The 27,996-nt window shown below is 44.8% G+C and overlaps 1 protein-coding gene across 1 annotated transcript in view; it reads left to right on the top strand.

Moving 5' to 3' along the window:
- The first annotated feature begins 5,221 nt into the window (after positions 1-5,221).
- Positions 5,222-27,996, top strand: part of ASXL2 (ASXL transcriptional regulator 2) — a 317,528-nt gene continuing 294,753 nt past the window's right edge. The window contains exon 1 of the mRNA XM_030198635.1: positions 5,222-5,483. Coding sequence (XP_030054495.1) covers positions 5,427-5,483 — 57 coding nt within the window. The 5' untranslated portion in view covers positions 5,222-5,426. The remainder of the gene's footprint in view (positions 5,484-27,996) is intronic.

Raw genomic sequence — 27,996 nt, 5'->3', positions numbered from 1 at the left:
TCCAAACCAACCGTTGCGTCGGGTATCCTGCTCAAGGTAGTAATGCGATGTGAATATGTGGACTGAAGACCATATTGCAGCCTTGCAACTTTCTTCAATGGAGGCTGACCTCAAATGGGCTACCGACGCAGCCATGGCTCTGACATTGTGAGCCTTGACATAACCCTCCAGGGTCAGCCCAGCCTAGGCATAAGTGAAAGAAATGCAATCTGCCAGCCAATTAGATTATACGTTTCCTGATGGCGACCCCCATCCTGTTGGGGTCAAAAGAAACAAAAAGGGGCCTAGTCTGCTCCAAATAATAAGTTAATGTTTGCTTGCAGTCCAAGATGTGCAAGGCGCTCTCGCCAGGATGGGCATGAGGTGGGGAAAGAATGTTAGCAAGACAAATCAACTAGTTCAGATGGAATTTCAATACAAACTTAGGAAGGAACTTAGGGTGCATGCAGAGGACTACTCTATGGTGATGAAACTTAGTATAAGGTGCATCCACCACTAATGCTTGAAGTTCACAGACCCTGCAAGCTGAAGTAACAGTCACCAACAATATGACTTTCCAGGTCAAGTATTTCAGATGGCAGGAATCCAGTGGTTTGAAATGAGCTTTTATCAGCTGGGTAAGAACGACGTTGAGGTCCCATGACACAGGAGGAGGTCTGACCGGGGGCTTAGACAAAAGCAAACCTCTTATAAAGCGAACAACAACAGGCTGTTCAGAGATGGGCTTACCCTCTACACAGTGAAAAGCACTAATCGCACTGAAGTTGGTCTTAAGGCCAGACTCAGAAAGGTGTAGAAGGTATTCAAGCAGGGTCTTTGTAGGGCAGGAAATAGGACCTAGGGCCCTGCCCTCACACCAGAAGGCAAACCTCCTCCATTTGAATGAGTAATACCTCTTAGTGGAATATTTCCTGGAAGCCAGCAAGACCTGGGAGACACCCTTTGGAAGACCAAGGAAGCAAATCCTAGGCTCTCAACATCAAGGCCACGAGGGCCAAAGACTGAAGGTTGGGATGCAGAACAGAGCCCTCTTTCTGTGTGATGAGGGTCGGAAAACACTCCAATCTACACAGTTCTTTGGAGGATAACTCCAGATGGAGGGAATCAGATCTGACGGGGCCAATAAGGAGGGATCAGAATCCTAGTCCCACGGTCTTGCTTGAGTTTCAGCAAAGTCTTCCCCACAAGAAGGACGGCCTCCTGGAGGAAAAAGCCATAGTATGTTATTGAATTGACGAGGGAATAATACAGTATTTCTAGGATGGGCAGGACAAATTGCTTGTTCTTTTGGCAACTGTCGGTGACAAGGTGCTGGGCTCGATGGACCCTTGGTCTGTACCAGCATGGCGATGCTTATGTACTTATGTAAGGATGGGAAGATGCGCATACAGACATCCTGTCCCTCAGTGAAGAAGGAAGGCATCCTACGCTAGTCTGTCGTGGGCCTGGAGCCTGGAACAGAAATAAGGGACTTTGTGATTGATGTGAGTGGTGAAGTGGTCCACCGAGGGGATGCCCCACGCTCGGAAGATCTCCCAGCGAACACCCATGTTGAGAAACCACTCATGCAGTTGCATAACCCTGCTCAGTTTGTCGGCCACACTGTTGTTTTTCCCTGCCAGATACGTGGCGCAAAGGAACATAAAATGGCAGACAGGGGACACTCAGATGACATCCTCTAGACCACCCATGGCTTGGCACCACAGAGAAGCCAGTCTCCATTTGGCAGTTCTCATGTAATGACGTATCATATAAACTGTGGATGTCATGTGTCCCAATTATCTCTACATCTGCTGAGTCATGACCTGCTGAGAAGTTCAAACCCGAGAAGCCAGTGTGACTAGTGTCCGCTCTCAGCCCCAGGAGAAAGGCTTGAACTTTCTATGTATTAAGCAGGGCTCCGATGAATTCCAATTGCTGGACAGGGTGGAGATAGGACTTGGGGTAGTTTAAAACAAACCCTAGGAGCTCGAGCACCTGAACTGTCCACCGCATGGACTCCCGAGCACCATCCTTCAGCATGCTCTTCACCAGCCAATCATCTGGTTAAGGGAACACATGGACTCCCAGTCTGTGTAACGATGCTGCGACTACCGCTAGACATTTGGTAAAGACCATGGGAGCCAATGCAAGGCCAAAGGGCAACACAGGGTACTGGAAGTGCTGTGTTCCCAGACAAAATTGCAGGTACTTCCTGTGATGTGTGCAAGCATCCTTTAACTCCTGAGAGCATAGTCAATCGTTTTCCTGAATCATGGGGTGCCCAGGGAATCCATCCTGAACTTTTCTTTGACCAGAAATTTGTTCAGGGCCCTTAGGTCTAGGATGGGACACATCCCCCGTCTTCTTTTGAATGAGAAAGTACATGGAATAGAATCTCCACCCTTCCTCCCCTGGTGGAACGGGCTCGACTGCATGGACCTTCAGAAGGGCTGAGAGTTCCTCTGCAAGTACATGCTCGTGCTGAGAGCTGAAGTAATGGTAGGCAATTTGGTAATTACTGATGACAATGCAGGGCGTAACCGAGACGGACTATTTGAAGAACCCACTGGTCGAAGGATACAAGGGGCCACCTTTCTTGGAAAAATTGTAGCCTCCTCTTGACTGGCCAGTCATTTGGGATGGTCACTTGAACAGCAGCTATGCTCTGCCATCCTCTGCTTCGACTGAGGAGCTGCTAGGACTTTAGGCACACGCTATTGACAGGAACGAGCGCACTGGGGCTGAGCCTGCTGAAGCAGGCGAGAGGAGGCAGTGTACCTATGTCTCTGCAAGCAGTAGGTACCCCTCCTTGACTTGCCAAGTAACCTCCTAGAGGAGGAGTCAGATGCAGAAGGTGTCCGGTGAGACGGAGAATGGGATGGAGTATATTTCTTGATCTGGGCCATGACCTCTTCAACCTTCTCTCCAAAAGGGTTATCCCTCCGGCATGGGGTATCCGCCAGTCTCTGCTGAACCAATGGTTCCAAGTCAGAGATACGCAGCCATGAGAATCTGTGCATTGTTATACTTTGGGCAGAGATCCTGGAAGCCACATGAAAAGTGTCATAGGTGCCCCTGGCCAAGAACTTACGACATGTCTTCTGATGCTTGGCCAACTGGCAAAGTGATTCAGCCTGCTCCGGAGGGAGAGAGTCTGCCAAATCTAGCATCTTGCGCACCGAGTCCGCAAGTACATGCTCATGAAGAGACAGTATGATTGAATATGGGACACAAGCATAGAGGCCTGAAATATCTTGCGCGCAAAAGATTCCAAGGTTCTAGCTTCCCTGCCCGGAGAGCGCAGAAGCATGGTTGTTAGAATTCTTGGCCCTTTTGAGGGCGGATTCAACCCAGGGGCGTATCTGCGTGGGGCCACAGGGGCCTGGGCCCCCGCAGATTTCGCCCTGGCCCCCCTCCCCGCCGTCAACCCTCCCCCGCTGCTTACTTTTGCTGGCGGGGGGCCCCAACCCCCGCCAGCCGAGGTCCGACCCGCAATCTCCATATTTCGTCTTCCTCCGTGGCCATGTGCTTCAAGGAAGTAACGCTGCAGTGCTGATTCGTTGAATCCAGTTCGGCGTCTGACGTCGCTGCGACGGGAGGCTGGTCGTAGCTGTAGGGAGACTGATGCACCGGCATCTCATGTATGGAGATGGAGCGGTCCTCTGGCACCGATTTCTCGGGAGCTGACTCCCTCAGTGCCCTAGAGCTCCTGGTACCATGCATCGAAGGGGATTGATGCTGATGTTTCTTGGCCTTCGCCCGAAGTCGGTCATCGAGGCTCCTGGGAGCCGATGAGGCCAATGTCGAATCCTCCCGTCACCTCAGGGTCCAGTCCAACATAGGTCGGACCCGAGGGCTCTGCACAGCTGTCAGTGCTGAGGCAGGTGGAGACCCACGTGATGCACAACTGCTCTCAGTGTCAATAGGTTTACCAGCCATATGTACCGATGCCTACGATATTGAGAATTCACATTGGGCTCCAAAAATCTTCTCAGGCTGAGCCTCTCTGGCCACCTGGGTCCTTTTATTCATATGAAGACAAAGGACACAGCTGGAAGGGCTATGGTCAGTCCCCTGACACTGAAGACACCAAGAATGGGTGTCTGTACCAGAGATGGTCCGATTGCACCGTGTATGGTGCTTAAAGCCACTGGGAACTTTTGTGAATATGGAAGGAAAAACTTCCAAAGCCAGATCAAATGACTCGGTGCCGAAAAAGGGGCTATGCACCAGACAAAAACAGGCACTCCACAGCTCTCCCTGACCAACCAGTGAAGAACAGGAAAAAATCATGTCCTGCTTTCACCGTGGTAAAATAATTATTGCGGAAACTGCGTCTCGCTCCACAAAGCTCTTTTAAGCTTGTCATAAGCTCTGGACTGGGCAATACGGATCACGTTACCCACTTCTGAGAATTATGGCCTGCTTGTCCTCAGAGAATCAACAGACATTTTAAATGCCGACTTTAAACATGTTTGCGGTTTTGGTAGCTCTTCAAATCGTTTTCTACAGCATAGAACAGCTCAATCACACCACACCAAAAAGTCAGGTTGCTCAGGATTTTGTTTTAGCAAGTTAAAAAAAATAACCCGACTTTTGCCTTGATATTTATTTCTTTTTGCCTTGATATTTCTTACTAGAACCTAGATGTATTAAGCTTCTGCTGGACACTATCCTACTACAAAGTACCATCATCAACATGTCTTAATTACAGCCATACTAGGACAGACTGAAGGTCCAGCAAGCCCAGCATCCCGTTTCCAACAGTGGCCAATCCAGGTCACAAGTGAGTGACCTGGCTGCAATCCTACTCTCTCTCCACGTCTCCAACAACATATTAAGCGTCTTGAGCGCTCCCTGCGTCGCACTCATGTAGCTGCCGGCCTTGGTTTTTCACTGTCTGCTATCAGGCCGTTCAGTTTCACCAGGAAGACTAAAGATTGCTGCGTGAATACACCTAAATGCACAGAAAAAAAATAGTTAAATCACAACAAAATAAGACACCACCTTATTCTTACACTAAGTTACACAACACGCTGTAGCTTGTTCCCCCCCCCCCCGATGCGATCGCCGATTAGTGACGTCACCACCTTTCCGCGAGCTGGGTTCCCCGCCTCTCCCTCCTGTTGACAGCCGGCGTGCGGCTGGTACAGTAGATGACGTCAGCGCGGGATCGCGTCACATGACCCTGGCTTTTGCCTTGTACAGTAAGAGGCCAATATGGCAGGAGGAGCTGCTGCAGGGAGAACAGCGTTAACTGCGAGGGCACCAGCTGGCCACACTGTCCTGGTCCATACTGGTCTGTAGAACGAGTGTTAGAGGAGACCCGTTGCGCTGCGCCCAGCGCTGTCACTGAGAGAGAAAAGCGGGAAGTGAGGAGGGGGAGGGCACGGGGTCCGCCTCACCCACCGCCGCCGCGTCACCCACCGCCCGCAGGCACCGATATGAGGGACAGACAGCGGAGGAAGAAAGGCAGGACCTGGGCAGAGGCGGCCAAAACGGTAAGAGTGTCTGGCAGCCGTTTAAGTGTCAGTTGCGCTTTGGCTTGAGATCTCACGCTGTCACCACTGGGGGTAGTACGGGTCCCGGCAGGGGACAATTTCCGTTTCGTGCTGTCACTTCTGCCATACTACGCTTTGCTGTACATAAAACTTTCGTATTTGCTTAACGCATTATGGTACTTTTCGCTTTCTCCTTTTAGAAAATCCCTCCCCCCCCCTTTTTTTTTACACCTGTAGTTTCAAGTAGCAGGTTAAGATACGTTCCAATTTCCTTCTTCCCCAGTGTGCAGGGTTGGGATTTGGTTTTGGTTTGCAGGACCTGTTGAGTTACAAAAAAACAAACCTATAACTAAGAATTTATAAGTAGACATCAAAGGTTAGGTAATCTTAAAGGACACTTTAGGGCGCAGGCGCTTTACTTTGGTTTACCTCCATGCTTTAAATAATATGTTAAAAGCAATTGTAGTGGAAGTTAACTGCCGTCTATAACATCTGGTGCATGCTAGAGTCCGTTTTTCTTCAATATATATTTTGTACCCTTATTCTTGATCTATTTAGTTATACTGAGCAATTTTGATTCCCTTTTGAAAGGTGCTGTTGGTGTCTCAGTAGGAGTTATCTGTAATATAGGCAATTATTTTTTTCCATATGATCTGAGTGCATTATTTCTATACCTGTGGCTTCCAAAGGGTGGCCAGGTGCCTGCTTTATAAAAAACAAACAAACCCAAAATAAACCTGTTTAAAACATTTTTTTAAAGAAATTGATTACTATGCCCATTCAAGTAAGACTAGAATCACAGATGTCCTGTTTCTTAGTCCTAGCTGTACATATATTCAAGTATACAGTACAGTCTTGATTATCCCACCTTTGGCATATCTGACAGACCTTCCCCCACCCCCAACTGATGTCATCATGTTGCCGTTAAGAAGTGCATTCTGTTCCTGTTTTCTGGCATAACATGCTGCAAGCAAGCCATGGGTGGAGGAGTGGCATTATATGTTAGGAATACTATTAAAGTGACAGAATTGTAGAACATATGGGGTAAGAAAGAAGCACTGTGGGTTAATCTTGAAAGAGGGAATGGAAACAGTATTTACATTGGTGTGATATACAGGCCTCCCTCACAATCAGAAGAAATGGACAGAGATTTAATTGAAGACATTCACAAGATAGCTATGAAAGGGGAAGTACTACTTATAGATGATTTTAATATGCTGGATGTTGATTGAGACGGCCCTGCTATGGGGTCATCTAGAAGTAAGGGGCTCTTGGATGGTGTGGTTCAATATTAAGACACATGAGGAGAGGGCTTATTCAAGATTGAAGGTTCTGGCTTTGCCAAGATGGGGGAATTCTCGAGGAAACGTTAGTTGGATGAGAACAGCTGAAGGAAGTAGAACAGCAGTGGGCAAAACTGAAAGGAGCTCTTTTAAAGGTGACAAACCTTCATGTTAGAAAATTATGTAAAAGTAAGAGGACAAGATGGCCGCTTTGGTTCTCAAATGTAGTAGCTAAAAACGTAAGAGAAAAAAAAGGTTAGCTTTCATAAGTTACAAGATGATGCAGAAAGAGGAAGACAGGCAAAAATACCTAGAAAAGCAAAGAGAAGCTGGAAAAGCTGTCAGGAAAGCAAAAATACAAATGGAAGAAAACATAGCTGGTACAGTAAAACTGGGGGACAAGACATTTTTAGATATGTAAGTGATAGGAAGAAATGCCAAAATGGCGTAGTGAGGCTCAGGGGTGAAAGGGAGGAATATGTAGAAGCTGATAAGGATAAATCTTGATTGTGAGGTTTCCAGAATTGAATGGACTGTAGGACCTGATACAGCATGGTTTCACTAGAGGCAGGTCTTGTCAGACAAATCTGATTGATTTCTTTGACTGGATGACTAAACATTTTGATATGGGAGGAGTGCTAGATGTGGTGTACTTGAATTTTAGCAAAGCCTTTGACACGGTTCCGAACAGGCGACTGATAAACTGAGTGCCCTTGGTATGGGCGCTAAAGTGATTGACTGGGTTAAAAACTGCTTAAGTGGAAGGACATAGAGGGTACTGGTAAATGAAGTTTGCTCTGAGGAAAAGGATATTATCAGTGATGTACTGCAGGGATTGGTCCTTGGGCCAGCTCTTTTTAACATCTTTGTGAGTGTTATTGCGGAAGGACTGTCTGGTAAGGTTTGTCTCTTTATAGATGATACCAAACTTTGTAATAGGATAGACACCCCAGAGGGCGTGGATATCATGCAGAGAGATCTGGCGAAGCATGAAGAATGGTCTAGCAATTAGCAACTCAGATTTAATGTTAAAAAATGCAGGGTCATACACTTACGTTGCAAAAATCCAAAGGAAAGGTGTAGTATAGGTGGTGAAGTACTTCTGTATACGAAAGAAGAGCGAGACTTGGAGGTGATTTTGTCTGATGATTTCAAGGTGGCCAAACAGGTGGAAAAGGTGACAGTCAAAGCCAGAAGGATGCTCGGGTGCATAGGGAGAGGAATGGCCAGCAGGAAAAAAGATGATAGTGCCCTCGTACAAGTCTCTGGTGAGGTCCATTTAGAGTACTGTGTGCAATTCTGGAAACCACACCTACAAAAAGATATAAACAGGATGGAGTCGGTCCAGAGGATGACTACAAAATTGGCCAGTGGTCTCTTTCATAAAGCTTATGGGGACAGACTTAAGGCTGTCAATATGTATACTTTGGAAGAAACACAGGAGGGAGGGGATATGATAGAGACAGAAATGATAGAGACGTTTAAATACCTCTGTGGCATTAATATGAAGGAAGTGAGCGTCTTTCAAATGAAGGAAAACTCTGGAATGAGAGGTCATAGGATGACGTTAAGAGGTTTTAGGCTCAAGAGTAATCTGTGGAAATACTTTTTCATGGAAAGGGTGGTGGACGCGTAGAATCACCTCCAGTGGAGATGAGGACTGCGTCTGAATTTAAGAAAGCGTGGGATCTCTTAGAGAAAAGAGGAAATAGTGGTTGCTGTGGATGGGCAACTGGATGGGCCATTTGACTCTTAGCTGCTGTTATATTTCTGTTTGATCTGAGACTGTGCTGGTTAGTGTTCATAAACAATACTGTATTTTAAATACAGATACCCTATGCATGTTCTTTATGTATAAAGTATGTTTTCTGTGCATTTTTTTAAGTGGTTACCATTGATTTCCATATTATTCAACTTTTCACTTATCCGACAACGGCTCGGTCCCATTCACATCGGATAATCAAGACTGTACTGTGTTTCATAACATGAAACACATGGAGAGGTCCAGGTTTTTATAAAGAAGGTGCAGATGTTATGACATATTTCTGTTTTTTCCCTCTTCATCTTCCCTTGTGCTTTTCCTCCTGCTCAGTCTCCTCACCCATGTTTCTCCTAGGTCCTTCATGCCTATCCCTTCCCATTTCTCTCTTTGCTATTTTAGATTCCTCCTGTCTTTTAAATTCATCTATACCCCCACTTACATTTCTTTCCATTTTATCTTCCCTTTTCTGATGCTTCCTATCTACCTCCCCCTCATGTTAATTCCTTCTAGGTTCCTTACTCTCTGCAACGTTCTTTTCATCTCCATCTGTGCTGTTACTTCAAGTTTCTCCCTATCTTCTTGGATTCACCCTCACTTCACTCTGTATTTTGGTCTTCGTCTTTAGATTGCTCTCTGTTTCTTTAGACAGTGCCATGGGCACAATAGTGGTGGGCCTGCAGGGAGGGAACATGGGGAGCAGGTGCTCTCTATCTCCTTAGTTGGGAGTGCATGCTTATTGTACCCCTACACCGTCAGCCTACTATTTCTGCCAGTGGTATGACTGACAGGGAGGAGGGGCAGTTGAAATCAACATTTTAAAATGTGGAATTCTTTGGTATTGCTTTGTGTCAGTGGTTTGCCTAGCTTCCCAGCAAGCCACAAGCCTAATCTGAGTACATCTTCTCTTTGAGATGCTCTTGGATACTTTCAGTTTTTAAATAAATGAAATTGTAGCAGTGTTGGCAGACTCTGACATGTCTCTGCATCTTTAAAGTGACATAATTGTAGGCGTACAAGGTCATTTTATTTGCCAGTATCTATGGAGATAATGGAGGGCCTGCTTGAATTTTCTGGCCAATGTGTAAAGTGAAGGAGGGCTACAGGATTCCTTTTGTAATGTCCTGCATCATTCATAGGAGTGATGATTATACCTTTGAAAGTTTAGTACTGGCATGCTTTTGTTCAAACTCTCCTGACCCGAGTTTTTGACTAGCATTTGGAGGTTAAGGGCCCTGTTTACTAAGGTGCGCTAGCGTTTTTTAGCAAGTGCTAAAAATTAGCGCTCATTAACCGTGTAGACGCCCCTAGGAATATTATGGACATCTAATGCTTAGCATATGTTAAAAATGTTAATGCGCCTCTAGCGCGGCATAGTAATCAGGGCCCTTAGATCAATAAAAAGGTATCATCTTTTTTGTTTTATTTTCATTTATTAAACTGTGAAAAATCTAACGTATCGTTTTAGTAAAGAACTGGCTTTTGGCATAGGGTGTTTCGTCTTGCATTTGGTTTGAAAAAGTAAAGAAATTTCTTTTTCAGGAACAAATCATTCAGTATTTTCTCTGAAGTAACAGAACCAATCTATGTTTGGGACAATATTCAAAAGCAGTTATCCTGATAACAGCACTCAGTATCTGGATAGTGGCACTGAATATCTGAGTATTTGTTTGACCACAACAGCCATCGTTTAAAAAAAACACTGACCATGACAGCGGAATATTGACCAAATTAGGGGCCTTTTCACTGAGATGCAGAGAAATTTGGGCTTACATAAGAATAGCCATACTAGGTGAGACAGTGGTCCATTTAGCCCAGTATCCTGCTTCCAACAGTGGCCAATCCAGGTCACAAGTACCCGGTAGAAACCCAAATAATAGCAACATTCTATGCTACCAATCCCAGGGCAAGCAGTGGCTTCCCCCATGTCCATCTGAATAACAGACTATGGACTTTTCAGGAACTTGTCTAAACCTTTTTTAAACCCAGATTTTCTAACTGCTATTACCACATCCTCTGGCAATGAGTTTCAGGGCTTAACTATTCTTTGAGTGAAAAAATATTTCCTTCTGTTTGTTTTAAAAGTATTTCCTTGTAACCTCATTGAGTGTCCCGTAGTCTTTGTATTTTTTGAAAGAGTAAAAAATTGATTTACTTCTACTCGTTCTACACCACTCGGGACTTGCCCAGATTTACCGCAGCATTAAAGTTGGGCCTTTTTTTTTTTGGTGGGGGGGCAGGTTGTGTGCTAATATCCCCATTAGAGCATGACACCTGCAAAAAAATTAAAACAGGAGCACATCTATTTTGGAGGGACTAAGTGCTTCTCCATTAACCCAGCGATATCCAGTTAGTGAATGATAATCCTAATGTGCTAGCTGGATAACATGGGAATGCCCACTCTCCGCCCATGATACTCTCCCTTTAAAAAATGTTTAAAAAAATAGTTAAAAAGGACTTAACCACAAAAATAGGAAAATACTGCAAAATGCTTTAATGTGCTTTGTGGTAACCTTTTCCCCCATAATTAAGCCATGTTCAGGCCTTAACGTCCTTTAGTAAAAAGACCCCTTAGCTTTTACCCTTCAAAAGTAATAATACAGTTGTACAAACGTGCATCTTATGTAGCTAGCATAAAAATATGCTCTATAGCAGTACATATAGTAAAGAACGCACCATTAATTTGTTTTTCAAATTTTTAAACAGGTTTTAAAATTAGAATCTGGATGATTTATAGAAAGTTTTTTTTCCACAAGTGTGTGTGTGTGTTTATTGCTTCCATGTATGTATCCATATAGGCACCTGTGCTTATATGGCAAGCACTTCAGATACCGCATTCAATTCAAGATTCTCCTCCTTACCTACAAATGCACCCGGTCTGCGGCTCCTCACTACCTCTCTACCCTCATCTCCCCCTATGTTCCCGCCTTAACCTCCGCTCCCAGGACAAATCCCTCCTTTCAGTTCCCTTCTCCACCACTGCCAACTCCATGCTCCGCTCATTCTGCCTTGCCTCACCCTATGCCTGCAACAATCTTCCTCAACCCCTACGCCAAGCCCCCTCCCTACCCATCTTCAAATCTCTGCTTAAAACTCACCTCTTCAATGCTGCTTTCGGCACCTAACCTTTCGTGAAATATAGTATGCCCTATCAGATGGACTCTACACTTGTCTTTGACTGTACACTTGTCTCTAGATTGTACACCTGTCTTTTAGATTGTAAGCTCCTTGAGCAGGGACTGTCCTTCTATGTTTAAATTGTACAGCGCTGCGTAACCCTGGTATCGCTGTAGAAATGTTAAATAGTAGTAGTAGCACTTCAGGGTACGACTGGCAACCTTCTGTACTTGGATGTTTTTTTGCTTACTTACTAATGTACGCTAATGATCAGTGTACACTAAATGATAAGATGCACCTTAGTAAAAGGATTCCTTAGTGTTCTGTGTTTATTTTCTATAACTTTGACATATTATACAATGCTGTGAAAACTAGTAGTGGTTTATAAATAATCCGAGGTCAGTGTTGGATAGTTTTGGAAACATTGGGTGAACTTTTTAACCACTCTGTATAAACAGATGGCTACTTCTTTCTCTTGGGTAATATCTGTAATAATGCTGTTCTCCAATAAAAGTTCTTTGAAACAAAAGATCCTTGGAGGAGGGAACTGGAGTGAAGTGGTGAAAAAAGGAGAAATAACTATTACACACACACACACACACACACACACACACACACACAAAGACACACACACACACAAAGACACACACACACACACACACACAAAGACACACACACACACACAAAGACACACACACACACACACACACACACACACACACACACACTTCAAAGGTACTGCAACCCATTAATTAGAGAACTCTATTATTCAGGTGGGCTGCTGCTATAATAGACTCCTTGTAAAAGGGATAACAAAATAATGTTTTATGACAAAGATGTTGTATAAAGTAGGCAAGCAGTATCTAAGGTCTGAAACTAGCGTGGTCTGCTGGTTTAAGGTCTCCACTTGTGCTTACCAGTTCATTCCAAAATTCTCAATATCTGTCCCTGTGGAGCGGCATTTTAGAAAGGACGTCCAAATCAGAACATCACAAAGGGATGTCCATCTCACATGTATTTTAGAACAGGATACATCCTTTTCTAAAATACACTAGTAAAAAAGGCCCGTTTCTGACACAAATGAAACGGGCGCTAGCAAGGTTTTCCTCGGAGTGTGTATGTTTGTGAGAGTGACTGTTTGAGAGTCAGAGTGTGAGTGTGTGAGAGAGAGAGTGAGTCTGGGTGTGAGTGTGTGTGTGTGAGAATGAGAGTGTGTGCAAGTGTGTATGTGAGACACAGTGTGAGAGAGAGTGTGTGTGTGTGGGCGAGAGAGAGAGTGTGTGTGAGACACAGATTCTCTGTGAGAGTGAGTGTATGAGACCAAGCGAGTGTGTGAGTGACTGTGTGGCACATAGAGAGTGAATGTGATACAGTGTGAGACAGAGTGTGTGAGAGTGAGAGTCAGAAAGACATTGTATGTGAGAGAGAGTGTGTGAGCCCTGCCCTCCCAATCCATGCCCATCTGTCCCCTGCCCCCTCCATTAATCCTTTTCCAGCAGTTCCCCTCTCTCCCTGAGCCCTGCCCTCCCAATCCATGCCCATCTGTCCCCTCCATTCATCCCTATCCAGCAATTCCCCTCTCTCCATGAGCCCTGCCCTCCCAATCCATGCCCATCCATGCTCCTCTGTCCCCTGCCCCCTCCATTCATCCCTTTCCAGCAATTCCCCTCTCTCCCTGAGCCCTGCCCTCCCAATCCATGCCCATCCATGTTCCTCTGTCACCTGCTCCCTCCATTCATCCCTATCCAGCAATTCCCCTCTCTCCCTGAGCCCTGCCCTGCAATCCATATCCATCCATGCCCATCTGTCCCCTCCATTCATCCTTATCCAGCAATTCCCCTCTCCCTGAGTCCTGCCCTTCCAATCCATGCCCATCCATGCTCCTCTGTCACCTGCTCCCTCCATTCATCCCTATCCAGCAATTCCCCTCTCTCCCTGAGCCCTGCCCTGCAATCCATATCCATCCATGCCCATCTGTCCCCTCCATTCATCCTTATCCAGCAATTCCCCTCTCCCTGAGTCCTGCCCTTCCAATCCATGCCCATCCATGCTCCTCTGTCACCTGGCCCCTCCATTCATCCCTATCCAGCAATTCCCCTCTCTCCCTGAGCCCTGCCCTCCCAATCCATGCCCATCCATGTTCCTCTGTCACCTGCTCCCTCCATTCATCCCTATCCAGCAATTCCCCTCTCTCCCTGAGGCCTGCCCTGCAATCCATATCCATCCATGCCCATCTGTCCCCTCCATTCATCCCTATCCAGCAATTCCCCTCTCTCCCTGAGTCCTGCCCTCCCAATCCATGCCCATCCATGCTTCTCTGTCCCCTGCCGCCTCCATTCATCCCTTTCCAGCAATTCCCCTCTCTCCCTGAGCCCTGCCCTCCCAATCCATGCCCATCCATGCTCCTCTGTCCCCTGCCGCCTCCATTCATTCTTTTCCAGCAAGTCCCCTCTCTCCCTTCCATGCCCCCCCCCTTCGCATCCATGCTGTCGTTTCTCCCCTGCCCTCCCGCTCCCATTGTTCTTCTTTACTGGCCACCCTCTTCTCTCCCCCCAACATCCCTTTTTCTTCTTTTTAAATTTACCTCCGTGGCGGTTCCAGCAGCGAAGCGTCAGGGAAGGAGGCGGCGCTCCCGACGTCTAGCTTTCCCTTCGCTGTGTTCCGCCTTCTTTTGACGTCATCCTTGACGTCAGAAGAAGGCGGAACACAGCGAAGGGAAGGCTAGACGTCGGGAGCGCCGCCTCCTTCCCTGACGCTTCGCTGCCGGATTTGTTTTTTTTTTTTTTTCTGCCTTCGACGTCATGACGTTTGATGCGAGGGCGGGGCAGAGACGGCTGGCTGGCTTGAAGGCTTCACACCACGAATCCACGAACCCTTCAGCCTGGGAGTGACGTCAGATGGCTTCATGGCTTCAGAACGTTGTCCTCAGAACGTTGAGGGTGCGTTTTATTATATTAGATGTGAGATAGATGTCTGTGTGTTGGAAACGTCCAGCATGAACCTCCATTTTACAAACTGAAATGTCCAAATTATGAACGGGAAAACAAGGGACATGGATGTCTGTGTGGCCGCATAGGAACGTCCATCTTTTATAAAATGCCCTCACAGACATCCATAAAGAGCAGAAGGGTATCCTAATGGTTAGAGCAGTGGGTTGAGAATCAGGGATCCAGATTCAAATTACACATTTATTGTTTGTGATTTTTCTTTTTTTAATTGCGAGCCATTCAGGAACAGAAAAATACAGTAGGTATTTTTCTGTCCCTGGAGGACTCACAAATAAAATAATAAAAGAGCTGAAGTGGGATTTGAACCTGGGTCTTTTGGTTCTCAGTCCAGTACACTAACCATTAAGCTACTCCTCAGATCTTCTTCATGCTTTGTTAAGAATGTCCAAAATACCTGAAGCTGTCATAGAGTCTGGTATCCCTTGATAGTTTCACTTTCAGAGGAAAGGGAAGGGGAAAGCAACCACTGCCTTACTCCCTCTAGTGGACAGTTGCTCAATAAGAGCATCTTTCTTTAATCTGGACTTCCCAAGTACCAGGTTTAAATATAGTCATCCAGCCTTTTAGACATAGATGTTTCTTCCCCTTCTTTGATCGGAATTGGACATCCATATTTTGGGCCGTCCCTAGTCCCTCCTAAAACATTCCCAGGCCATGCCCCCTTGCCATATGGATATATTGCAGTGTTACATCCATATCTTGCCTTTGTAAAATTGGGATTTGGATGTCCATGCAATATGGTCATCTAAATGCCAGTTTTCAGACATCCAAAACAAGAATAGAGCTTCCCAAACTGTGGGTCAGGACCCCAAATAGGGTCACAAAACCTAAGTTTGGGGTCACAACCTTGGTGTGCTCTGAATAGGTTCATCATTATTCTGCACCTCCAGGGTGGTCACACAATTTTATTTGGCTGTGACATTGGGGGTCACAGTCACAGACATATTGGGAATCACTGTTCTAAAGTAACCACCATAGGCTGGTAAAATGTTCAGCTGTGATTATTGTAAAAGGTGTGTTTTCATACCGTAGTAGCTGAACTAACCTATCTTGCAACACAAAAAGGAAGTTACTCAGAAGTATGTGGTGGAGCAACCCATATAGCACTAAAGATATTGTTTACGTGGCTGTGTCATGAAACGGAGACTGTTCTAGCATGGCTAATGAATGACCTCTGAACTGGTGCGGCACCTAGATAAGATTTTAGACAGTGCTGGGGAGGAGCCTGCTGTCTTGGTACGTGTGGGTACCCATGACATAGTAAATGTAGAAAGGAGGTTCTGGAAGTCAAATTTAGGCTCTTAGGTAGAAAACTCAAATCCAGAACCTCCAGGGTAGCAATTTCAGAAGGGCTTCCTGTTCCACGCACAGGACTCAATAGACAGGCAGAACTCTAGTGTGTGGATGAGGCAGTGGTGCAGGGAGGAGGGTTTTAGATTTGTTAGGAACTGGGCAATATTCTGGGGAATGGGAACCAGGCTGCTGGCTTTAACATTTTAAAAAGGATACAGAGCAGCTTTTAAAGTAGAAACTGGGAGAAGTCTGACAGTCACTCAGAAGTACAGGGTTCAGAACAAGTTATCTATAAAAGATATCACCAAATCAGGGAAGATAGGATATCCCAATAGCAAGGTTGCAATAGAGCAGTGGCGTAGCCAGACAGCCAATTTTGGGTGGGCCAGAGAACAAAAATGTTCTCTGCCCCGCCCCCTTCCTCCCCCTATTCTCCACCTCTCCCCCAGCACCTCCCAACTCAAAATAGAAACAGAAACACTTTAGCTCATGAGGAAAGTGACATCCACTATGCACATTTCTCAAGCTATCATATTTCATTTAAGATTCAAAATAAAATGCCTTTTCTACCTTTGTTGTCTGGTCATTTTCTTTTTCCATCATGTTGATCCAGTTTCTCTTTTGAACTTTCCAATCTTTCTGCTATTTCTCCTTCAAGCAGCTGCTGTCCATTTGTCTTTTTCTCCTCTCTTGTTCCATTCCCTCACTTCACTTGCCTCTGACATATTGACCTTTCCATTTTAGCTCTTTCCTCTCTTTTTTTTTTCTTTTCTGCTCTGTCCACCCAAATTTTATCCTGTCTAACCCCTTTTCCTTTGTTTTACTTTTCAGTTACCTCTCAGATTCCTTTTCACCCACTAGTTCTCCTATTCCCCATCTCTCTACGTCCCCAGCCATCCATTCCCTTCCATCTTCAATCTATTCCCCCTTACCATATTTCTTTCCCCTGTAATCACCATCCTCCACGCGTTCATTTCCTTGCCACCCCCTTGGCCTCTGCCACATGGTTCCACATTTCCCAATGTCTCTCTCCCTCCACCCTTCTAGCCCAGCATCTGCTCCCTCTCTTCTCCCCACCCTTCACCCTCTTCCAACATCTTCCTGTCACTTCTCTCTTTTGTCTTGCCCCCCTCTCCTGTGGCCAGAATTTCCCCCATCCATCCTGTTTCTTTCCACCCCCCTCTCTCCCCCTTCGCAGCATCTCTCATCTCTTGGCAAAGAACAACAATGTGGATGCAGCAGCTCACAGGTTTGCTTGCTGTGTTTTGAATGAACGGCGACGCGACGGCTGCGTGGGGGAGTGGAAACAGAAATTTACCAAATGGCTTCCGTGGGCTGGCTCACTTGCACTCCACTCCTGAGGTTGCAGCGGTGAACTGGCGGGCAGGCGCTATGCTCAAGTAGTAAAAGCAGCAAGCCTGCAGGTTTGAGTTCGTCCTTCGCTTCCCTGCCTTCTCTGCATCCCGCCTTCCTGTGATGTCATTTCCTTTCAGGCAGGCGGGACGCAGAGAAGGCAGGGAAGCGAAGGACGAACTCAAACCTGCCGGCTTGCTGCTTTTACTACTTGAGCATAGCGCCTGCCCGCCAGTTCACCGCTGCGGGCGAGGATTCGAAGATACGGACGGACGGACGGGGATGGACTTGGACTCGGACTCTGGGTGGGTGGGCGGGCGGGCCTGAGGCTAAATTGGGTGGGCCTGGGCCCATCCAGGCCCACCCGTAGCTACGCCCCTGCAATAGAGATCATAGTAGACTTAGAGACATATTTTCAAAGCACTTAGACTTACAAAGTTACGTGGAAGGGCATTTTTGATATGACATCTAAGTCTGAAAATGTCCAAAATACGAATCGGAAAGAAGGTCATTTTCGAAAAAGAAAAATGGCTATCTTTTTTTTTTTTTTTTTTTTTTTTTTTTTTTTATACTGTTTCGAACAAGGTTTTGTGCCTTGGATGTTTTGTTTTTTTGGTCCATTTTTGAAAAAAAAAAAAAAACCCCAAATAAGTGTAAAACATAGAGATTCATACCATTGGGATGTAGGAGGAGCCAGCATTTTTAGTAGACTCGTCCCCCAGACATCCCAGGAGAGCAGTGGTGCACCCTAGAGGGTGCTTCTGTGCACTTCATAACAATGCTCCCAGGTGCCCATTTCACTTTTGCTCCCTTATCTTTTCCCCTGAGCCCTCCAAAACTCACCCAAAACACACTGTCCCCCCACTAAAATAGCCCTTATGGGTGAAGGGAGCACCTGTATGTGGGTACAGTAGGGTTTTGGTGTCTTTGGGAGGTATTGGGAGATAGGAACCTGAGACCCCACTCCATAGTGCACTGTACTGACCACTACATAACTCCAGGGACCTGCATGCTGCTGTAATAGACCTGACGCTGTCATAGGGGCTGGTAAGTCATATTTTTATTCACATTTGTTGGAGGTGGGAGGGGGTCATTGACCACTGTATGGGAATTCACCCCTGATGCTCTCCAGTGGTCATCTGGTCATTTAGGGCACCTTTTCATGCCTTATTTGTTATTAAAACAGGTCTAGCTCAAAACGTCTTAGTTTTATTTCTGTATGTTTGTGTTTTGTTCCATTATGATTGAAAAACATCAAAGTCTTTGGAACGCCCAAATCCCACCCTTAACACGTCCCCTTGAGATTTGGATGCACTGCAGAAGAACAGCATTAAAAAAAAGTCTGAAAAATAGGTTTCAAAATGACTGATTTGGACATTTTTGTGAGAAAAACGTTCAAATGCTGCTTCATGCCACTTTTTAGATGTTTTTCTATTTTGAAAATGAGCCCCATAGAGGCATATTTTCAAAGCACTTTGGGAGGCTAAGTTCCATAGGTTTCTATGGAACTTTGGGAGGCTAAGTGCTTTCAAAATGAGCCTCATAGTAACCTGTGGAACTTTGTAAGTCCAAGTGCTTTGAAAATGAGCCTCCAGGTGTCTTTAAATAAAGAGCAGACAGATTTTCAAGATTGCAGTTTAACACCGTCAACTGCTGAGTAAGTAATTAGGAACAACAAACATTGTTTGAAGTGTTAATATGCAAATACTAGAAGCCTAAGAAATAAGATGGGAGAGTTAAAATATATTGCATTAAATGAAAAGATAGATACAGTGGGGGAAATAAGTATTTGATCCCTTGCTGATTTTGTAAGTTTGCCCACTGACAAAGACATGAGCAGCCCATAATTGAAGGGTAGGTTATTGGTAACAGTGAGAGATAGCACATCACAAATTAAATCCGGAAAATCACATTGTGGAAAGTATATGAATTTATTTGCATTCTGCAGAGGGAAATAAGTATTTGATCCCTCTGGCAAACAAGACCTAATACTTGGTGGCAAAACCCTTGTTGGCAAGCACAGCGGTCAGACGTCTTCTGTAGTTGATGATGAGGTTTGCACACATGTCAGGAGGAATTTTGGTCCACTCCTCTTTGCAGATCATCTCTAAATCATTAAGAGTTCTGGGCTGTCGCTTGGCAACTCGCAGCTTCAGCTCCCTCCATAAGTTTTCAATGGGATTAAGGTCTGGTGACTGGCTAGGCCACTCCATGACCCTAATGTGCTTCTTCCTGAGCCACTCCTTTGTTGCCTTGGCTGTATGTTTTGGGTCATTGTCGTGCTGGAAGACCCAGCCACGACCCATTTTTAAGGCCCTGGCGGAGGGAAGGAGGTTGTCACTCAGAATTGTACGGTACATGGCCCCATCCATTCTCCCATTGATGCGGTGAAGTAGTCCTGTGCCCTTAGCAGAGAAACACCCCCAAAACATAACATTTCCACCTCCATGCTTGACAGTGGGGACGGTGTTCTTTGGGTCATAGGCAGCATTTCTCTTCCTCCAAACACGGCGAGTTGAGTTCATGCCAAAGAGCTCAATTTTTGTCTCATCTGACCACAGCACCTTCTCCCAATCACTCTCGGCATCATCCAGGTGTTCACTGGCAAACTTCAGACGGGCCGTCACATGTGCCTTCCGGAGCAGGGGGACCTTGCGGGCACTGCAGGATTGCAATCCGTTATATCGTAATGTGTTACCAATGGTTTTCGTGGTGACAGTGGTCCCAGCTGCCTTGAGATCATTGACAAGTTCCCCCCTTGTAGTTGTAGGCTGATTTCTAACCTTCCTCATGATCAAGGATACCCCACGAGGTGAGATTTTGCGTGGAGCCCCAGATCTTTGTCGATTGACAGTCATTTTGTACTTCTTCCATTTTCTTACTATGGCACCAACAGTTGTCTCCTTCTCGCCCAGCGTCTTACTGATGGTTTTGTAGCCCATTCCAGCCTTGTGCAGGTGTATGATCTTGTCCCTGACATCCTTAGACAGCTCCTTGCTGTTGGCCATTTTGTAGAGGTTAGAGTCTGACTGATTCACTGAGTCTGTGGACAGGTGTCTTTCATACAGGTGACCATTGCCGACAGCTGTCTGTCATGCAGGTAACGAGTTGATTTGGAGCATCTACCTGGTCTGTAGGGGCCAGATCTCTTACTGGTTGGTGGGGGATCAAATACTTATTTCCCTCTGCAGAATGCAAATAAATTCATATACTTTCCACAATGTGATTTTCCGGATTTAATTTGTGATGTGCTATCTCTCACTGTTACCAATAACCTACCCTTCAATTATGGGCTGCTCATGTCTTTGTCAGTGGGCAAACTTACAAAATCAGCAAGGGATCAAATACTTATTTCCCCCACTGTATAATAGACATCTCCTGGTAGAAGGATGATAACCAATGGAACACTGTCACACCAGGGTACAAATTATATTGCAGTGATAGGGTGGATCAAATTGGTGGAAGAGTAGCATTATAGGTTAAGGAGGGCCTTGACAAAGCTTGCATAGCGAAACAGGCACCTGTCGGGGAATATGAGCACACCGACGGATACAGATAAGAGTTACTGAGCCGTCGGCACCAATAATATTATTGAATGATTATTGCAGTAAAATATAGAGCGAATTAAGTTCTGTATATAAAGGATAGGTTGGGGGTGAGTCTGTGATTTAAAAAAACACACACGAGCAGAGGTTCACCGTGTGGGTGAAGTGAAGCCGGCCGTGGTGATTATATGAGATCCCTTATTATCATATAAGTGTTTGAAAAATTACTCCAAGGAGTGCTCTACTGCCTCTAGTTTTGTATTACTAGAATAAGCAGCATAAAATCTATTTTACTGTTCTAGGATCTTGCCAGGTACTTGTGACCTTGGATTAGCCACTGTTGGAAACAGGATACTGGGCTTGATGGACCTTTGGTCTGTCCCAGTATTGCGTTGTTTGTGTTCTTGTGGGATCTAGACTGTTGCATATGCTTTTCTTGTCTGTTGGAGTCCAGTTACTTGCTATGGTTTAAAAAGTATCATTGATGTGACAGGCCTAGCAAATAATGCAAAATTTGTTTCAGAGATACCGTGCTAATTACTTAAAAGTATAATTATCCTCATAATTAATCTGTGAACTTACTCATCGCCCATGAATCCTGGTCTTATTTCATTGAGGAGCGCTGCAGATATGTATTGCCCTGCAAAGATTCTAAACAGAACAAAAAAAAACAACCATGGATAAAAATATGTTTAAGGGACTGAAACACATTTGATAATAAATGAACTTCAAAACTTTTATCACATCTACTCTATTTAAAGTAAACTGAAGCTCATCTCTTTTTCTCCACTTTACTCTGTGTACTTGTGATCCAATGAAGACAGTGTTTTTGGTGGCAATTTCTTCAGCCAGGCATGAGTCAAGCTAAAAGCCTTGTGTAGAGACCTTTGCTTATTCTTTTCAATGGAAGCGGTCTTGATTTGGACCATACTTTGTTCCTCCTGAAGGTGGTTTCCACATTTTTGAGGGTGGGAGGGGATAGAGCTACGTTACGAGTTGGTGAGATTCCTAGCCCCCAGGTCTTTTTCAAGACCTTTCAGCTGTATTTTCATCTGCTCATAAACTACAGAGACTCCTGAGGCAGGCCTGTGGCCGAAACACAGATCTGTGTCGAGTCTGTAATAAAGTCTCTTTGTTTCGACCCCACTGTTCCAGACTCTGGAGTCATTGGTCCACTTCCCACTCCAGTTTACTCCTTTTTCAGGAGCTGCATAAAGGTCATGTGGCATTCAAATCCTCTATAGCATGCTGGGTCAATGCTGCCATTCATGGGAAAGTGGTACCAGTGAATATGAAGGCCCACTGCACCCATGTGCAGGTGACCTTCAGGGTAGAGGCCTGGGGGGGGAGGGGTCACTCCTGAAGACGTTTGTAAAGCAGCCACCTGGTCATCCCTTCACTCCTTTGTGAAGCACTACAAGATTGATGTCCTCACTAGAAGTGATACAGGAAGAGTAGTAATTCAGGAGGCTTTGTCTTCTTCCACCCAAAAGGTTATTGCTTTGTTGAGAGAATATAGGCAAAGTGTTTTACAAGAAAAGAAAAACATCTTGTGGTTAGTGAGTCAACCTAAGCTGTATTCCCAGTTGTATAAAAATTGACTATTAAGGTTGTGTCTAGGGTATACATAATTTATCTGTTGATGCTTTTGTCATATTATTTTAAAGAGAAAATTTGAGGACTTAAGTGGCAAATGTGAAGGAAACAGATGAGGAGATTGGTGTGCATCAGGGGTGTGCTGGTAAATTTTTAACAACAGGCTCTCTCTCCGGGCATAGCCGGCCCTGAAATTTTTTTTTTTTTTTTTTTTTGGGGGGGGAATACATGCCTCTCTCTCCCCTCCCTTGTGGGGGCACGCTAGGCATACCTTTGCTGAGCCCCACCAGCCAATAAATGGACTGCCACCATTCTCTGCTGCTTGTTTCTGGCTCTGAGCAGCATGATGGAACCTTATCGCGCTTGCATGAAAAGTCCCAGCCTGATGCTCAGAGTCAGAAACAAGGAGCAGGGAGCAGCAGCAGTCTATTTACTTGGCTATGGGGCCAGCATCACTGCCAGCAAAGTAAAAGAGAATTCAGGAGGGGGCCCAAGCCTACATTTTGGGAGTCAGTTGTTAAAGTAGCCATGGGGAGGCCTATTTTAACAACCGGCTCCCAAAATTCTTAAAAACTTAACAAATGGCTCTCGCGAGCCTGTGAGAGCCCGCTCCAGCACACCACTGGTGTGCATCCTAATGCATTTAGCTGGAAGGTGTTTCCGACTGTATCAGATGATATCATTGATGAGTTATTGAGAGGATTAGCAGGCAAGGAAAGTATATTGGATCCTTGTTGGACTTTATTGTCCATAAAGGTGGAAGTGCTTCATATTCAGACTGAATTGGTCATTGGTTTGCTTTCAGTTATTTGGCCAGGTTGAATCAGATGGTGGTTGCTCTGCATTTCAAAAGTGGCCAGAGACATGTGTTAGCTTTAGATAGTTATCACTGAATATCAAATTTTTCTTGGTTGTTGAAAGTTGCTGAAAAATTGGTGACGTTATTTTTACAGAGTTTCTTGATATAGTTTGTTAGATGATAATCAAGGGGATTTTTGTGAGGCAGTGGCGCAGAATCTGTGTAACTGGAAATGTTTGAGCAGGACAAAAATGTGCAACATGGTTTATGTTTAATATACTGCCTTTCCAAAAATGAACAAGGCGGTTTACAATCAACTGAAAATTGAAGCAGAAAGGAATTCCAATTAATAATAGGAAAAGAGAAAATAGAAGCAAACACTTAGAATAAAGAACAAGCAAGCAGGCCAAACAACAAAGGAAGAAAAAAGAATTTTATTTTTAATTTAGGATGAAGTAGTGTGGTAGCCATGTTAGTCCACTTTAAAGGTTAATTAAAATAAAGCAAAACAAAAACAGAATATAAAATAAGGTGATAACTTAGATCAAGAAATTATTTAGAAGTGTTGGTTTTGTTAGATCTGATCTCAGCTTTTAATACAGTGGACCATCAGCTGCTTTTGACCTGTTTTGACTTGTTTGACCTATATTGGTGTCATGTCCCCTACCTCAACGCAAGCGGCGTCCTCGGGCTGCACGGGGTCCCGTCGACACGCACACGTGACTGGCACAGCCCTTAGCCATGTGTGTGTAGTTCTTCTCTGGCTGCAGGCTCCTTGATTGTTTTGCTTCCATGCACCTGGGTCTGCTCTCTCTCTGCCTGGCTTCCCTTGCTTCTCTCCTATTGGTTTTCCGGTTCCTCCTTCCCCTGCTCTTGTCCTATGGCTGTGCTCCTTCTCCCCGCCGGTCCCTGCTGATGTCAGACGCCAGCACTTTATCAGTTGAGCTCTTCCTGGACTTCATGCTTCAGCTTCTACTTTGGTAGGTGTTACTTGCTCAGTAGTTTGCTTCTTCTCTACTTTGTCCCTCGTTGCTGACTTTGCCTGTGCCTGGATTACTCTCTTACCTGCTGCCTGCCTATTGACTTTACCTGTGCCTGGATTACTCTCTTGCCTGCTGCCTGCCTACTGACTTTGCCTGTACCTGGATTACTCTCTTGACTTGCTGCCTGCCTATTGACTTTACTGTGCTTGGATTACTCTCTTCCTGCTGCCTGCCTACTGACTTTGCCTGTACCTGGATTACTCTCTTGACTTGCTGCCTGCCTATTGACTTTACTGTGCTTGGATTACTCTCTTCCTGCTGCCTGCCTACTGACTTTGCCTGTACCTAGATTACTCTCTTGACCTGCTGCCTGCCTGGCCGATAAGTTCACCACCCCGCTTCCATCTCCGTCTCATAAGTCCTGCAGGCCGGCCGCACCTAGGGGCTCAATCTCTGGGGAACGGCGGTCAGCGCAGGTGAAACCCGTGGTTGTCCGGCCGCGAAGCAGAACCTGGTCTGAGTACCAGGCTCAGCAGCGCTCTACGCTATAGAAATGATAAGTAGTAGTAGTAGTACAAGAACTCACAAGTCTGACAATTGGGGGCATGGTGCTAAAATGATTTGGTTGTTTTCTTTATTCTGATAGACAGTGGAAGTTCACTGGTGAGGAAAGAGTGGCATCTGGTGAGATACAGGTCCCTAAGGGTCCTCGTTTTCAGCCACATTTTTTTAATGTGCAGCTTTGAGTTAACAGGAATATCATTTTTCCCTGTATGCTAGTGATATTCAGGTTTTGCTGAGTTAAAGGATTGGTAAGAGATTTCTTCAGTTTTATCACGCTGGACCAAATGCAGTAGTTTAATTTCATAGTTTAGGTGTATTAATTGATTGTCAACTGAGTGGTATTCTGCAAGTTGCCAATAGTGGCTAAGGCTGTTGTGCAAGCGCCATGTGATTCTTGCATTAAATTTGTTTTGTCTTGTGGTTCAGTCACTTGTTTCTGTTGTTTGGATTATTATTACGTTTTTACTTGGATGTGATTCATGCCCTTCAGGTGTTTCAGAATTCAGATGCTAGCAGTGGTGTCCAAACTGGCATTGCCATGCATTGAGTCCACCCCACAGTATGCTGTTCACCCCCTCTTTAAATGAGTTGTAAAAAGACAATACAGGAAAAGATCCCAAGGGTGGAGTAGCTTTGTGGTTGAAACAGGGAGCTAGAGTTGAAATCCTACTGTGGCTCCTTGTGATCTTGAGTAAATCACATAACTCTCCATTGTCTTAGGTACAAACTTAGGGGTATGTTTACTAAGGCGCGTTAGCATTTTTAACATGCCTATAAAGTTAAGGCGCATTAAACGCTAATGCGCCAATTCATTCCTATAGGCACGTTAGCATTTAACGCACATTAAAAATTAATTAGCTAATTAATTTGAACGTGGATCAGATATCCGTGCCCAAAGTTGCATGCCCAACCTTGGGCAACCTATAAAGAATCCAAGGGTTAGTGCTTGGCACCTAACCTTTGGCACAAAGTTTTCCCCCTATATGGTAAAACAGGTGCAGAGTAGAGCTAGGATGTTCACCATGACAAATCAACGGGCAAAAAGAAATCATACTCGATCCAAGATGGCTCCCTAGTGAGAAGACACACTCGCACTGTGCTCCTTACCTTATGCCTAAACAAGCAAAACGAAAGGGGAAACTGGGCTCTCCTGAGTCAAGTGGGCCATTTGTTACCCCCTTCAATTTCTTCTTTAAGGATGGATGCATTCGTGACGAGGATTTTACCATCTGGGGATGGGTCACTGAGGACAGTGGAAGGCGCTAAGTTCATTCCGCCTCCTCTTGACCACAGCATGTCGCTGACCCCCAAGGAGAGGAACCCTCCTGCTAATTCAGCAGTTGCGCCAGCAGTTGTTAGGTGCAGAAGGAATATCTAACTTCCTGTGCTTCGATCCTGCTGCAAAGGGACGCCATTCTGGCCTCTGTCCCGATAAGCATTTCGATACCACACCTTCCAGACACATTGCCAGAACAACTCTCTAACCCGGGAAATTTCTCAGGGACAGCCTGTTTCAGACCAGCTGGCAATATTGCAGTGACCGATCAGCCAATTCTAGTTTTTGACTTTAATCCGGTATCAATGTTAGTTTTGGATGGTGGGCTTTGATTGTTTCATTGGGGCAAAGCCTGTCTAAGCAACTAATGCAAAGTAACTCTCAAGTTTTGAAGCTGGAATCTTTAGTGGAAAATAATGATTTTCATTTAACTGCTTGTGAGACTCATATTCAAAAGCCAGAAGAAGCGGTTAAGAAGACTGATACTATATCAACTGCTTTGGTTAAAGACAATTCTGCTTTATTAATAAAATGTGAAAATTTGGAAAATACAGTCAGATGATTGATTAATTTCCCTAAGAAACTTGGGGTTTCCTCCCATGATATGTTCAGGAAATTTATGTTGCAATCTTTACAGATACCTTCCTAATCGTTATCACCTATAGCTTGTGTTTATTAGTTACTGCCATTTAAGAAGAAGACTGGTGAAGGTGGGCAGGATGTTCTATCTCTTATTTCTCAAGATAGCTTGAACCTTACTGCATTTCTGGAAACCTCAAAAGAAGATTTAATTATTCCATCTACATTGTTAGTCACTGTTGCGCTGGATCCTGATAGGGATTTGTTGTTGAGACTATATTTTAAACACAGAAGCTCTACATTTTTATCTTTGAAAGTGAAGATGTTTTCTGATGTTGCTAAAGCTACACAAAGATGTAGAAAGCAGTTTCTGCTTCTGCGTCCTAGAGTAGTGGATATTGGAGCGGCTTTTGTACTTAAGTTTCCCTGCCAATGTGTGGTGAAACATCTTACTAATACCTATCTATTCTTTGAACCACCTCAGTTACTAATGTTTTTCAGTAATAAAACTGTAGAGGCTGGTTGTCGTCCAGTGCTGCAGCCGGCTGAAATGATACAGGCTGCCCGATTAGATTAACTTCTTTGAGTTAGTATTAATTAATGATAGTCTTCATACTAGGGTAATTTCTTATACCTATCTTTTCAGATAGTCTTGCTCATACTGTTTGGATCCCTCCTTATTATGTTGAATTATCTCCATGATTTTTTAAATGTGATATTCCACTAATTTTCTGTAAGGATTTGTTCTTATATTGTATTTAAAGTCAATTAAAAAAATCATACTCAAATTCTGCTGTCACTTCAGTAAAGGCAACATAAGTGGCCAGTCTGGCAGTGGAGAGAGTCTAACTTCTTAGTTTAGTTCAGTTTATTTGAAAATGTTATTATACTGCCCTAGATCCTGCTGTAACTACAGTGGGTGTCCTAAAGTCTACTTCATTGGATATAACCTGTAATACAGCACCATGGTCCTCGCTTTATACTTCTGATTGTTTGCACCAAGCCACATTAAAAGATAGTGCCTTTAGTCAGGCTGTGCTGGCCTATTTATCTGTGTTATGTAGCAGCTCTCTCTTTTTTTAATACCAGTTGTTTCAAATTTTGAGACATTAAATAAAAAGAGGTGAGCAGACCTAATCATAGTGTTACCCACTTGTGAACCTGACTCAGTTCTGTTTGTTGATGGAAAAAAACCTTCCGGTCAGTGTTCAGATGGTTATGATCAGATCTCCTGCTCTCCAGTTTGAATTAGACTCCAATCTGGGATCCAGCACTAAATATCCAGAGAATGCTGTGACAGAACGGATATTCAGCAGTACTGTTGGGTTACATGATGTTAAATATCTGTTCCCACTCCG

This window comes from Microcaecilia unicolor, chromosome 3 (assembly GCF_901765095.1).
Source record: "Microcaecilia unicolor chromosome 3, aMicUni1.1, whole genome shotgun sequence".
NCBI lineage: Eukaryota > Metazoa > Chordata > Amphibia > Gymnophiona > Siphonopidae > Microcaecilia > Microcaecilia unicolor.
The sequence above is the reverse complement of the archived record's forward strand: the minus strand, read 5'-3'. Positions and strand labels throughout refer to the sequence as shown.